We start from the raw sequence: 17,316 nt of genomic DNA on the forward strand, positions 1-17,316 counted from the left end.
CTGTTTGAGTACTTTGCCCCCCTTTTTTTTTTTTTTTTGGTGAGGAAGATTGTCACTGAGCTAATGTCTGTGCCAGTCTTCCTCTATTTTGTATGTGGGATGCCACCACAGCGTGCTTGATGACTGGTGAGTAGATCTGTACCTGGGATCTGGATCTGTGAACACTGGGCGACCGCAGTGGAGCACGTGAACTTAGCCACTATGCCAGTGGGCTGGCCCACGTTTGCCCATTGTTTAATTAGGTTGTTTGAGTTGTTGCTGTCATTGAGTTGTAGGAGTTTTATATCTATTTTGGATGCTAATCCCTTATCAGGTATGTAATTTGCAAATATTTTTTCCCATTCTATGTGTTGCCTTTTTACCTTATTGATAGTGTCCTTTCATGCACAAAAGTTAGTGTTTACAAAGTCCAATTTATCTGCGTCTCTCTTTTGTTACCTGTGTTTTTTGTGTCATAGTTAAGAAACCGTTGCCAAATCCAGTGTTGTGAAGATTTCCTCCTGTATTTTCATCTAGGAGTTTTGTGGTTTTAGCTCTTTCATGCATTTTGAGCTGACTTTGGTGCGTGGGCGTTCTCAGGGACGGTTGCTGTCGGGTTCTGTTCATCCTGTGAATGGGCCTTCCATTCCCATTGCTTTACGTGCTCTGGAACTTTCTGTTGAGAGCTGGATTTCCTGAGTATTATAATATGGCAGCTCCGGAAAACAGATTCTCTTCCTCCTCAGGGATCTGTGATTCCTGCTTGTCGAGGGCTGGAGCTGTCCTTTGTGCCTTTTCCAAGCTGTTTGTAAAAAAATGCTGTATATTCCTTGTCAGTTTCAGACCCAAAACTGCAGTTTCTGTTCCCTGGTCTCTGTGGTCAGTTAAGGACAGCGGCCTCCTCTTTTGCCAGCACTTCCCAGTTGCTAGAAGTGTCTAATTAGGTTCCAGAATTCTGAAAAGCTGGTTCCATTCAGCCCTCCTGCTCACCGGCTGTTTGGGAGGATGGACAGACCCCAAGAACTCCTGCTTGACCACTTGGCATGATGCCCCTGGTCTTGTGTTTGTAAAGGCAGCCAAATTTATAAATATTTTCCTTTGTGGCTTCTGGACTTGGTATCTTGATTAGGAAGTATTTACCTATGATGAGATTATTCAAAACAAACACAAAAACTCTAAAACCTAGCCAACATCATTATAATTGTATGGCTTCATTTATTTACTTAATTTTTGCTGAGGAAGATTCACCTTGAGCTAACATCTGCTGCCAGTCCTCCTCTTTTTGTATGAGAGCCGGCACCATGGCATGGCTCCCAAAAGACGAGTGGTGTAGGTCTGTGCCCAGGAACCAAAACTGGGACACTGAAGCAGAGTGCACCGAACTTAATCACTAGGCCACCGGGGCTGGCCCTGACCTCATTTATTTTTAATTTTTAAAAAATTTTCGCATCTAACCTTTGATGTCCCTGGAGTGTGTTGTGGTGTGGGCATGAGGAAGGATCTGCCTCTTCCAGGCCTGTTTTCTGTCTTGGTTGTGTCTCTGTCACTTCCCATCACGCCCCATCTTATCTGCCCGCAAAGCAAGGAGATGTCAAACACAAGCCCGCTCCTTCAAAACCTGGCTAGAGCATCGCCTCCTCTGGACACTCCAGCAGGAGGTGCATCCTGGGAGAGATTCCAGACACGGTGAGACACAGACAGGCAGACTAGCGGATGGTCTGCAGGAGCTGACACAGAGGCCATGTGAGGACCCAGTGTGCCGGGCGAGTGGGACCAGGAGGGGCATCGTGAGAGACAGTCTTGGGTCCTCCCATGGAGGCTGAGACAGGGAGGGTGGGCCCAAGGGTGGTCTTTTCTCTAGACCTCTGATTCCTGGGATGCGGGGGTGGCAGGGGAGATTCTGTCCCTTAGAGGACATTTGGCAATTTCTGGAGACATCTGTGGTTGTCACAGCTGGGAGGGGATGCTGCTGTTGGTATCTCTAGACCAGGGATGCTGCTAAGGTCCTACAGTGCACAGGGCAGCCCCTTGGCCCCCTAACAAGGGGTGATTCAGCCCTAGGGTGGTGCCAAGGTTTAGGAGCTCTGCTTGAGTGCCCCAAAAAGACCACCTGGGCTCGGGCTGCTCAGCTTTCCATGCTGATGTCTTGCATTCACTCCTCTCCCCAACCCTGCCCTGCAGGAAACCCCGATTCCAGCTCCATCTCCAATTTTGAAAGAGTGTCAATGTCTATAATGTCTCTTTTTTCTTTGAACCTCCTTGTAGAGCCTGCTTGTGGTGGGAACTGCTCACCTAGGTGGAGGATGGGTGGGGACTGCTGGCCTTGGCGGAGGATGTGTGGGGACTGCTGGCCTTGGCGGAGGATGTGTGGGGACTGCTGGCCTTGGCGGAGGATGCGTGGGGACTGCTGGCCTTGGTGGAGGATGTGTAGGGACTGCTGGCCTTGGTGGATAATGTGTGGGGACTGCTGGCCTTGGTGGAGGATGCGTGGGGACTGCCAATCTTGGTGGGGGATGTGTGGGGACCGACTGGCCTGCAGCCAGTTCTTGCTCAGGAGGCACGCACTGGCCCTGTGATGGTGTGGTGTGGAGTGCAGAACTTGGTGTGGACGGGCTGTTGGTGGGAGGAGGCCACTAGAACGAAGGTTCAAGGTAGGCTAAGGTGAGCTGGGAGCTTCCAGAACCTGACCCTCTCATCCTGCTTTCAGCCCCACCCTGTACCTTGAAAGCAAACCTATGCGCAGGTGGGAATTGGGGCTGGTAGCAGAGGTATTATTGGGATTCCAAACACTGCAGATGGAGAACTGTCAGGTTTTATAAAAACAGAAGGTGTGGAGGGTTTGGCAGTTGTTGAAATTGATGTCTTTTTCCATAATCTCACATTCATTAGGAAGGCGTTCTCATTACAAGCCCTCCTCAGGAAGGACGCGAGTCAAAGCAGTCGAGGGAGGCAGAGGCAGCAGGTGGGGATGCAGGACGCTCTGCTGAGCCCAGGCCCCTGCCCCTGCGCCCACGCTGGGCGTGATGGTGAGAAGGCGGTCTCCCGGGGACGCGACACAGAATGAGAAGCAGGGCGACGAGGCAGTTGTGATGCTGGGGAGCGTGCAGAAATCACTCAGCCTGTCAGGACTGAAATAATAATGCTCCAGAACCATCTTTATGCTCATTTTTCCTCCTTCTCTTTTGGAGACAAATATGAAACACCGAAGCACCTTTTCACTTTTTCATTTCGAAAGCTCATCAAACATTTACAGGACCGACCTCTTCAGGATGGAAATAGGGGACCTGTCTTCAAAACCCATTTGGCTTTTTGAAGTAGACACGTAGTCAGCAGTGAAGTGTGAGGTGCCCGCAGGAGACATGTGATTATTCATAGCAGTGGACAGAGGAGGAGCTGGGTCTCACTGTCCGCCAGCAAGAACGTGAAGGCAGACATGGAATAGGAGGGCTTTTCCAGGGCCTGCGTCCTGAGGCACAAGTGGAGGGGGCAGGAGGGTGCCCACCTTCAGTTCTCTATCCTCCAGATCCTCTGCAGGTCTAGCAGCCTCCCATGGGCAGTGGCTAGAGATGACCTCCCTGCATAAAAAACATCAGATTTCTCTTCTCTGAAGTGTAAAGGGAGTGTACTGAGAGAAAGCCAGTAAGTAGGATTTGATAGCATTCTTTAAGGGAACTCTGTTTTCTTAATTTGGGGATGAGGCTGCTGGGAAGTGAATACTTCCTGCTGATTTACCAGAGTGATGGGTGCTGACACTACAGCCACATTAACTTGATTCTCTTTCAGCCGAGCCCAGCGATGGATTGAGCTCTGAAGACAGCAGAGAAGACCCCAACGTGAAAACCAAGAGGAACCGGTAGGTGTCAATGTCCTTTCCTCTTGTGTCTTTCCTTAGAGGATAATTAGTTGGTTTAGAAAGAAAAGGGATCATTTTGACTCTATTGACTGAGCAAAAAACTGATTGAACCACGAGCAGATGACGGGCGTGCTGGGGACTGCTCTGGGGGCCCTGTGTCTCGGTGCGTTGGTGTCTCAGTGGCTCTGGGCAACTCTGACGCTGGGCAGCGCCCGCCCTGTCTCTCCTCTCCCTGGTGACCATGTGCTCAGCCCTGGCCTTGCAAACGGAGCCCTGAAGGAGTGGACAGAGCAGCCGTCAAGGTGCCCGGGGGGGTGCCATGTGCAGCATGAGTGGACAGACTTGGGGGTTCCAGCTCTGTCTCTTGCTTGCAAAGTAGTTCCACGGTGAACTCAGGTTTCTCATCTGCAAAACGAGGTTGCCGAAGCTTCTGGTGGCAGCTTGAGGAGACGCCTGAATGAAGTGATGCTGGGTGACTTCCTGTGGCATCGGGGAGTGGAAGCTCTCCGTCAGAGTCTGATGGTGGTGGGTGCGAGACCCGTCTTGCCTGGCAAGCCAGGGGATGACTGCTACCCCTTTAACTCCTCCCGTAGGCCCCAGTCTGTGGCTGCTTTCACACCAAATTCCATGTAAAGGGCTGAAGTTTGGGGTCCGTGTGTCCAAGTTCCCCAGCAGGGGAGAGACAGAAAGCAAGGTGTAGTTTCTGGGCGTGTCACAGGCCGCTTCCTGAGCTCTCATGGAGCCTGGCTTCTTGTCGGGACTGGCCCTCATCCCGGCCCAGCGGGCATTCCGTCCCGTACAGGCGCCGGCTCATCAGCCCCTCTCATGGGACAGCCCAGGCCTGCGGCAGGAATCCGAATGCAGTTGTCAAGAATGTTAGTGCTGTGTGTGTGTGCTCTGTGCAACAACGTGCCTTAGAAGAAGTATTACTTTTGCAATAACAAATGTTTGCAGTAATGAAGGGAAATTAATGCCATCTTGGCTCAGAACCTGTGTCCATTCTCACCTCTTCACTCTTTACTCTGTGATTTCCAGGCGAAAGGCAGTGAGAGAGAAAGAGGGAGGGAGAGAGGGGAGGGAGAAGGCGCAGGGCCGGTGGGGGCCTGACAGGGGGAGTCAGGAGTGGACTCTTCTCAGAGGTACCCCCGTGGAGCCACGAACCTATAGAATTAGACCTGAGTTTGTTCATTAAGTCCTTTTATTTCAACACCTTTGGGACTTTTTCCACTGTGTACCCCTTTAAAAACTGATGACCAAGGCCCAGGCATGTTATCATTTTAAGTAACAAGCAGACACACAGAACTTTCCAGAAACAATGCAAGGAAGGGTAAGCAGTGTTCCCCAAGACAGAGATGCCTTCCCAGCGGCAGGCAGGGGTCTCCTTTCCAGAGTGAAGGAGACCCTGGGCTGCAATTTGACAGGGCCAGGGGCTCCCTGTGGCCCTGGAGGGAGGGAACCCCCAACCCAATCTCACAGGCCTCTATGTTTGTGTTCCCTCAAATCTTCTTAGAAAGTCATTTTTGGGTGTCAAAGGACACTTGTGTGGGCCGCAGAGGACGGACACGGCGTGCCTTCGATGGGCCCAGGGTTCCAGGACAGAGTCCAGAGCTGCCTCTTTATGCTTGTGTTCAGGCTGTGAGCATCAGCTAAGCCAGTCTCAGTCGGTCTCTGGATATATATGTAAATATAATTTTAAAAACAAGATGAGCTTCCCGAGGCACAAGAGAAATGGAAATATAGCCACGATTGGATGAATTTTGAACTCGTGTAGGAGAGAAAGTTTGGTCGGACCCAGAGTGGCTAGGATGTCTGCCTGCATCGCCCAATTTCATCCCTTTTTCCGGGGAACTGGCCTCAAACTCTGAAGAGTCCGCATGAAAACGTTCCCTTTGGTTTCATTCACTGAATGACTCCCTGGCTGAACACTCACTCTGGAGCAGACACCGAGGTTGGGCGTGAAGCTGCCCCGGATTTGGCGATGGTGCGTTTCCCCTGCCGTTTCCGCCCTGCAGATTCTGTGTGTGAGGAGAAAGCTCGGGCTCCTGGGCTCCCCTCCACGCTTCAGGCGCTGCTGTCATGGGTGGTTCTGTTCTGCCACTGATCTGGGAGGAAAACGCTTCAACAATGGTTATGTAACTGGATCTAGATCTAGGATCTAGAATGTTCCATGAGTCCCGGTCATTTGTTTACAAGCTACTTTACACAAACTGCGCCTCTTCTGCTTGGAAGCTTCACGTTTTTGTGCGTTTTTTTCAAAGCTCCCTCCAAGCATGAATCTGCATGTCTCTTGCTCAGAGCTAATCCCCCAGGCTGGCTGGATAGCCAGCACCGGCCTGACATTATTTGTCCATTTGGGGAAGGTTATTGTCAAAAACTCCAAGTATTCCTCAAGCTCCTAATTAACTGCTTATTTTGCGTATTTTTATTTAGTGGACTCTGGCATAAATAGAAAGACAACAGGCTTCCAGAGAACCTGCAGAAATCAGTTCATTTTGACCTACCCTTTTTATATAAATAACATAATTTTTCCTCCTCAAAAAGCGCTTAAAATCCTCTTGCCATGTATGACTCAGCAGCAGTCGTTTAATGACATCTGAGAAACAAGGAAACGAGCTGTGGTGATTACTGTGGACATCGCTCTCTACTCCTTGCATCTCTTGGGTACCCGGGCACAATTCACACACATTTTGAACATTCTTACGCAGATGGAATTAAATCAATCGTGCAAATAATTCAGGTCCAAATGATACTTTTCCTAAAATTCCCTGGGAAGAGAAATATGTCACAATGACAAGCTCTCAAATTACTAAAATATTTTAAAAGACCTGGTGAGTGCCGTTTCAGATAGCTGGTTATTTACCATTTAATGGAATGCGTTCGTGATGCACGATCACACATCTTCCCTGGGACCGGAAAATTGATTGTTTGCTTTTTCCCTTTTTGTGCAGTGCCTGGGGCTTCTGCCAGTTTCTGATGTGTACATCTTTTTATAGTTCAAATGTGCTGTCTATTTTAAGAAGTTAGGATTTATTTCAAATAATTGAATTGAATTACTTTAAGGAGTCAACAGAAGTGTGTCATTTGGTTTAAAAATCAGAATGAAATTATCCACGAAACACGTTGGAGAAGAACTCGCCAGCAATCTGTATGGCTTGTAGCCCCTTCACGAAGTGCCAGCTTTTGCCAGTTGGGGGGCAGGGGGGTTTCTGCTAAATTTATGGCTTTTCATAGCATGAAAGAGGGAAATGGCTTTTTTGTGTTGTCAGTTATAATTGGCCCCACAGCCTTGGAAACATTCCATGACATTTGGTGTAGATTTTTTTGTATTGTGGGTGACCAAATAAATCCCGTGGCATGGAATATTGTTTATTGTGGCCATTTGTAAACTTTGGACATGCCCAGTTATGACTTTGACTCTAAGTGGTAAAGCTGATCTTGTCCCACCAACTCTTAACATCAAGTAGGGTGCTTCCTCAGGGTCATATACAGCTTTGACTGGAGATCAAAGAGTGTGGAACCAGCAAGAAGTGACCTTGGGGTCATTCTTCTGCTTTCCCCAAATATGTCCTCCACTATTCTCCTCTTGGCAAACCAAGGTGGCCAAGGCACGGCCAAAGCATGTCTTCTGGACAGGGCTGCGTCTTTAAGGACTTCTGGGGTAGCCTGAGGCGGGAGCCCCATCCTGCATGCCGGTACAGGACCCTGAGGTGTCCTCACAGAGCAGCGAGGCTATGATCTATCTACCTGCCTTTCTGCACCCAACCTGGGGGCAACTGAGGGCAGTGAGCGTCCTTCTACAACCAAAGAAGAACACCACCAGCCAAAAAACAACAAAAGCCCAATTTAATGTGTGGAGATTTCACAGCCAGTACCCCTGAGACTGACCTCAAGTCAAGCCCACACCTAGATAGAGTCAACTGTGGGAGAAGAAAATACTCTTTTTACACCAAAAAGCTGCTGATCCCTGCTGCAAAGACGTAAAACAGGCGGTGAGTGTGTGCAGAAAGGGGGGCCAGCACGCCGTGCCTCTGTCTGCACACACAAAGTATGAGATGAGCCCCTCTCCCTTCTGTATACATCACTTCTGGAATCCTGGAAAAATTAGCTATTGAGAAAGCAAGAGCATTGCTGCTTTGAAATGCTGTAAGATAACGCTAGATAATATGCAGACTCTAAATTAAGATTGCTGTGGGATTATATCTTTACTTTGTCCCTAGGTAACAAGCAAATAATCTACATTCCAACGTCAGCACTGGCGTCTCGTTTTCTTCTCCAGGGGACAAGCTAGGACAGCGTATGTCTCTTTGTGGTCTTTGACACACATGGAAAACACATTGTTAACACCCACGTACCTTTTAAGTTACTCCTTGTCCATAATTCTTGATTTTAGTTGATCAGCTGCTTCCATATAGAAACCTGTGGCTCTGCGAAAGCCTTGAGTCTGTACCCAGGATGCCTCCCTGATGCCTGCCTATGGGAGGACTGAGGGTCTGGGCAGTGCTTTGTCAGAGGGTTTCAATTTATCTTCTTAGATTGAAACATTGATCTCCTCTGGCATTTATTTTCTCTTCAGAAAGGATTATGAAACTTAAGTCTTTCTGAGAGGGGAGACCAGACATCAACATTAATAACGAGACTCATGCATCCCATCACAGGCTTGAATACTAGACGTGGACACAGCAGGTGTTATTTCCTCGAGTCTGGTCGAACAGGCAGAGTTGCCTTTCCAGTTTCCACGAAGCTGTCCACTCACATGGAGATAAACCTGAAATCTGACCACCAGGAGGCCCATCTAGAATTGGTTCTAGAGCCCTTGACCTCAGAGTTTTTGTCACTGGCTCTTTTTCAGACCCATCAGCCTGCCTGTCACTCCCTGTGACTCCACTGTTCGGTAAGCACTTGACATTCAGCTATCATCACGTATTTTCACACAGCAAGTGCAAAGGAGGGCTAGCCAGGTGTTCCTGGGGATCCTGCTTGCTGACAGCAGGCACGTGAACTCTGAGATGAGACCAGGCAGTCTGGGATAGATCTGTCCTCCTTTGCCTGAGAGACGGGGCCTGTTGCATAATGTTCATCCATGACGGGTCCGTTCATGCAGCCGAAAGCATGCCCAAGTGTCCAATGTTTGCTGGGGCACCTGGGGGCCTTCCCAGCCTCTGGATGACCATCTAAGTCCAACATGGCACCGACCCATAGGGACGTCCCTCTCCCTGCCTGTGGAGCAGCAGCAAGCCTCCCAAATAGAAAGATCAGAGACCTTGTTTCACCTCCAACCCTGAGCTTCTGGCCCACTAGTTCATCAAATGCAAAGCGCCTACTGTATGCAGTGCATTGTGTGCAGGGTTCCCAGTGCGATCCAGGCTGTAGATGTCTGAGAGCTTCCCATGGCCCCCATTTGTCTGGTGGGATGGAAACTATCTGGGACAATGTGAGGCCCACATCTCCTGCGAGTTGATTGTGCAGAAGAAGGCTCAACCTTTCCACGAAAGGTCATGGCCTGGGGAGGGCAGGCAAAGCAGATAGATGAACAGAGAAACCTCCACATTCCCGGATTAGAACGAGTTCCTGCCCCTCATCCATCTAACAAGCCCTCTCGTTCAACAAACCCATTGTGTATTGTCACCCATTGTGTGTGGGACCCCGGGGACACCCAGCCGATTGGATGTCATTTCATGTCTCTGGCAGCTCTAGCCCAGAAGGAAGGGGATGCTCACACTATGTCAGATGGTCACAGTAGGATGTGCTCGTCCCCAGCACTCTGAGATGCAGTACCCTTGGGTGAATTGTCTTCTCTCCTGGGCTTTGTGCACCCTGATGCCAGCTTGCTGTAGCAGAAATAGCTCCTTCTCCCGCCCTATTTCCCACTGTGTCACTACTCCCATTGTAGCCCTTGGTTCTTGAGCTTGCAATCTGGCCTTCCCACTCTGCCAAAGCTCCCCAGCTTATGATAAACCGTGACTGGGTGGCAGCCTCCTCCTGACTTGGCACAGGGACCTTCTGCTGCCCCCACACTGGTGCCAGCATGCTGATCGATTCTGGTCCCTTGTTGGGTGCCTGGCCTCTCCTCAGGGTCTCTGGGTGCATGACAGGAGCAGCAGCTACTGTTTGATGTGTTTCTGCCTTATATGGGAGGACCTAGGGGTCAGGTCTTAGGGAGTCCCATCCAACTAGAGCTGTTGCTTCCCCATCTGTGCTGCATCCCCCGAGAAAGCAGCTGGGCGACTTTTCACAAGGCCACCTGAATGTCAGGCCATCAGGTGGTGATGCGTCAGTTGAGTCTTAAATAATAAATGGGATTTTGACAGGCTTCTCAAGGGAGCAGAAGAGGAATCCAGAAAGAGGGAGCTGGAGGAGACGTGCAGGATCTTGGTCTCATAGTCTCCTTCTCTTTCTCCGCCACTCTCACCCCTCATAAGACAGGCCACAGGCGGGCGGAGAGCCATCCTCTCTGAGATTTCTGTGCACTCCTCTCTGCTTGAGGGCTGCGCGGCTCCTGCCTGTGCTCAGACCCAGCTGTCCTGGAGACGGGCTTTGACTGGAGAAGACACTTTTAATCTCCAATTCTTCTTTGAAATTCTGACTTTAGAACTTTCTCTTTTAAATGGAATGCGAGGAATTTCCTGTGCTCAGAACTCTTTCCATCCCGCTGACCATCATGTGCTCAGGGTGGCTGTCCCTCTTGAGAGGTGTTGCCACTCTTGCCTCTCACCAAATGCAGCTTACTTTCCCATGGGGATGGGCAGCTCAACATCAGAAACCTGGAACTGGGGACTCAAGTTACAGTTAGGATTTCTGAAATCACTGCAGCTTTTTGAAGTGGAAATGTACTTTCTGAGTCACTGGAATTTTTTGCGCAGGTGTGCCTGAGGGCGGGTAAGATGGACAGTGTGCGGCCTGCATGCCCCACCTGCCTCCTTCCAGAAAGCAGGCCCATCCTCAGCAGTCTTCCCATTTCATCGTTAATCCTCGTTTCTTGTGTGATTGTGGTTTGCCAGGTTTGAGGCGCGTCCCTGCGGGGATACAGAGAGACGTTGCCAAGTGGTAGAGTACATCTCACACCCACCTCACCACCCTCTTCTCGAGGCCAAGTGTCAAGAATTTTGGCTCATTTATTACGCTTTGGAGGTATAAATGTGTAACAATCTGAGGCAGTTTTTCCTCTTGTCTCCCATGAAAAAGAATGTACTTGCCCTACACTGAGAATAAGTGGTAGACAGACTCTGTTGTATCTGGTGATTACTTCTGTGGTAAGGAATGCTCAGTGTGATGGAGGCAGGTGGAGATGGTTTGAGTGACAGAAGGGCAACCTTTGCTGCCCCAACAGCGTATTTGGTCTTGCAGCGGATGGACTAGGGTCAGAGCTTTGGCTAGAGGATGGAGAGAAGCCAACGTGAAATGATTGTGCGAGAGGAAAGTGCAGGTTAGGTAAATGCAAAAGGCCCAGTTGAGGTGATTTCTAGTAAAGCAAAGAGGTGAAAATATGATGGGAGGGAAGACAGACAGCTTGAGGTGGCCCCATGCTTATCCAGCTATCGGACACTGTGCTGGAAAAGCCCTAACGTAATGAAAATGACCCGCTATACCCAGTTAAGAAGGCATGGTCAATTTACCTATTTTTAACTTTTTAATTTGGAAAATTTCAATATAAAAAGTGAAACAGAATATTTAACCCCCACATGCACATTTCCCAGCTTCTGCAATTATCTCACGGCCAACGTTGTCCATCTCCAGTTCATGCCTCTCTCACTCAGATTGTTTCTAAACAAACCCCAGATATCATAGAAGTTTCATTTGTGAGTACTTCAGGACACATGACTAAAATATAAGGATTTAAAAAATATAGCCATGGTTACACTAAAAAAACAAAAATAATTCCTTAATATTATCACATAGCCTCCCAGACATTATTCAAATGTCCTTCATTCTTTTATTTTCTCTCATGATTTTACTTTTCAAATCAATATCCAAATTACATTTGCATATTGCACTCTGTTGGTCTCTCCCCCAAGTCTGTTTTAATCTGTAGGCTTTTCCTCTCCCACTCCAGTATTGTTTTCTCCATTTGTTTTTAAAGAAATCAGAATTTCTTCTCATCTGTAGAGTTTCCCCTAGTCTAGGTGTCACTGAATCCTGTGGGTTGCTTTGACGGGTTCTTCTGTCCCCTGTAATTTCTGTAAATCTGTAGTCAGATCAGGGGGCTGTGTCTGATTCAGACTTGACTAGTGTTTTGGCAAGAATACGTCGTGGCAGGACTGAGCTCTGTCCATCAGGAGGCATGGCATGGCTGGTCGTCCGTCTTTTTGTGATGTAAGCTAGTGATTTGCTTAGATCCACTACTTCTTTAAGGAGCATTAAATGTTAATATTTTAACCCTAGATTTCATTTGCATTTATTAGCTTGACTACTCTTATAAAAAGAAACATCCTCATAAACTGTTTGTTTCCCTTCAAATAGAAAACACAGGGTAAATGTGTGATCCTTTCCCTTTAATATTGATTTTCAAAATATTGTGTTGGTTCTCTAGCATCCTCCAAGGTTGATGGATTCATGATGAATTCTTGGATTTGAGCATAGTTAATGTGCTTCGATCCATTGTAGTTATAAATTTGATCCTTTAAAAGACAGCTGAGTGTGTGTCTCTGTCTTGGTGATCCTTAGTTAATTGGTTATTTATCCCACATATGAGGTGGACCCTTTCCGAATGTAGGTGAACATCTTTTTTATATAAGGAGATTTTTTAAAATTATTTTTTGGTGTTTGTTCTAGCCCATTGCTTTGAGTTTCCTTATTGGCGACCCCACGTCTCCTGTTTGGTTCATCTTTGCTTTTCTTCTGTGTCACTTTCTTCAGCATCCTTTTTATATTTTTCCTCATGGGTTTTCGATTTTTCCTCTCCTTCTCATCTGTTATTAGCCTTAAGGCATTATCTATGGCATTTATTCTACTCATGTTCGTGCACCTTCTGGTTTATTCTTCATTCCTAAAATGGTTTTTTCTCTTATTTCTAATTCCCTGGATTTCTCAGATGTCTTTCCAAATCTTTCTCTGGTCCCGTATCCTTTATTTCCCCCTGAATTTGTCTCCTCTGACACGTGCTCTTACTTTATAGCATCTACCATCTTCTTTGAAAACTGTAGCTCATTTTCAGATCGTCGGTTAATATTCTCATCAGTGTCTTGGGCTGTCTTGTCACTTTCCTTCTGCCTGTGGGGACATTAATCTCACTCTCCTCTTACTGACTCTGTGCATTTGGACTGTGACCATTGTCTGTAGTTGGAGTTTAAATTGAACAGTGATAAGGGGAGGGTGGCCAAGGGGTGGTCCTGGTTTTCCGGCTCTGACGCCTCTTCTCCTGCTCTCGTGGCGTGTGAATGTGCCCTGTGTTTGGAGGCCTGTCCACGGCGCTCCCTCACATTTACGGGGGTCTTCCCTTCTCTTTCCTCAATGTCTCTCTCATTTGGACTGTGCTCACGCCACTTGCTCTTTGCATTTCTCCGAGGTTTAATCCTGGAAGGGACCCTCAGTTCACAGGCCCGGGTGCCCCACCTGTCCAACCTCCTTGGGCCACCTTGTCTGCTCTGCAGTTTGGATCCCTGAGGGCCCCTCAATCTTTGGTGGCTGCCCCCCATAGCCCCCTCAGCCGCTGGAGCCCCATGGCTGCCTCCTGACCTGGGGCCGTCACGGGCTCACTGGGCTAAGGGCCGTGGACGTGCCCCTCCAGCTCTCTGCTTCCTCGGACGGTCACCCATCCTCCAAGGATCTGCTGGTGCCCGTGGTCTGGTGCACCCACTCACAGCATGAGTTCTCGGGGATGCCTTGCCCCTTAGTTTGTGGAGATGTCTGTGGACTTTTTGTTCTGTTATTCGAATAGCTCCATCTGCCTTTTATAAGGATTTGGGGAGACTGAAAAACTTCCCTCTGCCTTTACTTTATTTAGGGTCATGAGGTTTGTTTTGGTATTAAATCTTAGGATGTCTTAGAGTCCTGTATCCTAAGCTGTATGTGATTGGCCTGATATGTTTCCTCCAATGTCCCCAAAAGTGACACCTGGAGGCAGCAAGTAGAAGTCAGACGATGGTTTTGTTGTCGTTGTTGTGACATAATGATGAAGCAGCCTCTGCGAGCTGCACCCCAAATACTGCAACCTGAGGGCTCCCCCCAGGTGGATCCTCAAGCTGCACATGCTCAGAACTGAGCCCGTGGTGACCTCGCAGGTGCAGCCAGGAAACCTCCCGCAAAAGGAGCAGTGGGAACCCGACGCTGGCAGGACCTGGCTTAGCATCGCCAGTGCTGCCGCTGTGTGATCTCAGGTGCCGGCGCTCTGCGACCACAATGTGAGTTCCCAGATGAGGACACCGCACCGGTTACAGGTGCAGGTACATTCAGGTGTGGTGTTCGAGGGCTGCCTCGTCACTGGAGCGTTCTTTCAGATTTAGCTGAGACTGGCATGGAAGACAGGACCGACGTGGCACCTCACAGCACCATGTCTTAAAGCAGGCACTCTGGTCAGGACCTGCCCTTTCAACAACAAAACTGACCTGTTTCTGGAGACTCAGAGAGTCTGAGATGCTCCCTGGGGTTCCACTCCCACCCAGAAGGAGGCCATCTGCCATGAGCAGCAGAACACCTGTCGACAGTTGCTCCACCAGTGAGGGAACCATGGCCTCTGAGACGCAGGGGTGGCCTCTGAGCCGACAAATAAGCATGAAGCTGGCTGACCCTTCAGTCCTTCCAAAGGCCCTCGCCAGCTGGGCCATCAGCTCAATGGGAAGTCCAGGATGGCTGTAGCTCCTGATCCTGTGGTCTCATTCCATCCCCTCCATCCAGCATGGTTCCTGGCTCATAATTGGCATGCCAAACCTTGTGGACAGAAAGGCGTGGATGAATGTGGTCATGCAGCCTGGGAGGGGGTCTGCCTGGCCTCGGCAGAGCTGGCAATGGCCTTGGCGGTCCCCAAGGCCTTTCTTTGTCAGGTGTCATCAGGCCAGAAGTATTGCCCACATTGAGGTCAGAGGGCAGGATAAGAGCTAAACCTGCAGGGGTGAGGAAAGCAGGGCAGGAGTGGGCACGAGGAGGTTTTCCAGGTGGTCAGCGGCCAGTCAGGCAGAGCAGGGGATCAGTGAGGCCATGGCTAGGGGACAGGTACCCAAGATCCCGGAGCAGCCCAAGCTCCAACCTGGAGTCCAAGTCCTGCCCCTCCAGGCAGATGTCCTATCCCTGCCCATCCTAGAGGCCTTGTCTCTGCATGCTGGGCAGGGAGCGGCTGTTCCTGCTAAGCCCCCGCAGCTCCTTGCCCCATCTTCTCGGGGCCAAGGCCTGACACCCAGGATCTTTCCTGTGGCTGTGACTCCATCCTGGGGAGGCACCCTCCTCGAGGCCTCCATTGGCTTGAGATCCCAGCCATCCACATGAGAAGGGCAGTGCGGGCAGAGCTGGTGTCACCGCACCCCAGCCCCACCGACAGACCCGGAGCCAACTGTGAATGATGTGCCAGTCTTCTGACAGCAGCCAGAGGCACACTTCCACACTGCAGCATTGAGGCTAGAAACTCGAGAACACAGGGCTTTCAAAGTCTGCCTCACACAAGGACCATTTGTTCCAACCATATGATAGAATGTCTGAGGCCCCACAAGGCAAAGAGATTCACAGAAACTTTGATTCCTGCAGAATTTAATGTTGTGTCTAACACCGGAGTTACAGGCTGGCAGTATTTGGATGATAAATTCCCAGCCCTCTTTGCTGAAAGAAAGAAAATGTTCTCCCCATCCATTAAATCAAATAAAAGATGAGACGTCACCAGGCTGAACAGGGGGCATGGCCATGTGAGAGTCCACGTTCAACAGCAGGTCTGTCAAGACCAAACTTCTAATTAATGCCCGACACTCTACCGCCTTACGTCACCCTACGGTTAGATGATCTTCTCCTTCTCCTTCTTTCTTCTCCTTTTGAGGATAAAGAAGCTGGGACTTGAAGAGATTAATGAAAATCCAGACAGACAGTAAGCGCGAGACATGTGAGGGGTTCCAATCTTGCTCAAGTCCTAGAGTCGTGCTCTCAGCTCCTCTGCGCTGCATGGAGCAGCAAACACCAAACCAGAGAGCATTTACAAAAATAACCTTGCTTTGTAGATTCATTTGACAACTCTGTTCAGTGAGGACAGCCACACATTGAGAACACTTACAAAAATGTGTTAATTACAGGGGCCGGCCGCGTGGCAGAGTGGTTAAAGTTCCGTGCATTCCACTTCAGCAGCCCTGGTTTGTGGGTTTCTGGTGCGGACCTACTCCACTCATCAGCCATGCTGTGCAGGCATCCCACATACAAAATAGAGGAAGACTGGAACAGATGTTAGCTCAGGTCTACTCTTCCTCAAGCGAAAAAAGAGGAGGATTGGCAATGGATGTTAGCTCAGGGCCAGTCTTCCTCACCAGAAAAACCCCCCAAAAAACAAAAAAAAACCAGTGTTGATTACATCCTAGACAAGTTCTGGGAGACCTGCTCAGAAGGGCACCATTCTGCAGCACCAAGACAAAGCTGGGATGGGGACATTGCAAGGAGGTGGAAGACTGTGGCAAGCTCTTCTCTTCATAAAGTGGGACCTGGAGCCTCATTGCTTTTAATGTGTCTCCAAGGAAATCACCAGGAACAAACTCAACCATACAGTCTAATTCCATAAACGTTTCTCCATCCACTGCTTTCTGTGCACCAGGCACAGTGCCAGTGCTGGAGACAGTGGGTGAGCCAGCCCTGATGCTGCCTGCGGGGCCTTGCCCTGGGTTACAGGCACAGATCAAGAGCGGCTCTAACAAAGCATCCTGTGTCTCGCCCGCCAAGGCAGGAACACCACGCTCTAGGAGCTCATGGGAGAAAACAACTCAGTCCCTCGGGGTGGGGCACCACCTCCCAGGGGGATGGCCAGGTACCCAGGTGACCAAATGCAGGAGTGGACAGGGGCAGGCAGAGTGCCAGGGGAAGAAGCGTTGTGAGAACAGCACTGAGATGAGGGCATGAGGTGTGCAGACCCGGTTGGTGGAAGACAAGGATCTAGGACACACGTGGTCCTTCCGCCAGGCTGGTTGATGTTGCGTCCTGAGGACATGGGGAGAGGGTGCAGCTGCTCACTGACCCTGGGATGATGCCACCACAGAGGGACTCAGGAAACACCCCAGGTGGGCTGTGGGCAGACAGAGGTCGGTCCTGGGGAGTTGAGACTTCTCTGCACAAGCCCAATGTGAATGTTCCAGAAAAAACCCCATGAGTCTGGGTGGTCACTCCGAGGAGTGTGAGGTTGGTGGCAGGCTCCCTGGACTGGGCTGGAAATGTCAGTCCTCTGCTTCACACCCAGGGAAACCCAGTGCCTGATTTCCTCCCTGCCTGCTGTCATTGCCACTCATGATGACAAAACTTGGGGACACTCCTCCTTGGGGACATGGCACTTGCTTTTCCAATGAGGATAGACCTTGTTGTGGGCTTAATTGTAT

The 17,316-nt window shown here is 49.6% G+C and overlaps 1 protein-coding gene across 1 annotated transcript in view; it reads left to right on the top strand.

Moving 5' to 3' along the window:
- Positions 1-17,316, top strand: part of TCERG1L (transcription elongation regulator 1 like) — a 223,690-nt gene that overhangs the window by 176,702 nt on the left and 29,672 nt on the right. The window contains exon 8 of the mRNA XM_070560987.1: positions 3,763-3,832. Within this exon, the coding sequence (XP_070417088.1) occupies positions 3,763-3,832 (70 nt within the window). The remainder of the gene's footprint in view (positions 1-3,762; positions 3,833-17,316) is intronic.

The sequence above is a fragment of the Equus przewalskii genome, chromosome 1, assembly GCF_037783145.1.
Source record: "Equus przewalskii isolate Varuska chromosome 1, EquPr2, whole genome shotgun sequence".
NCBI classification, from domain to species: domain Eukaryota; kingdom Metazoa; phylum Chordata; class Mammalia; order Perissodactyla; family Equidae; genus Equus; species Equus przewalskii.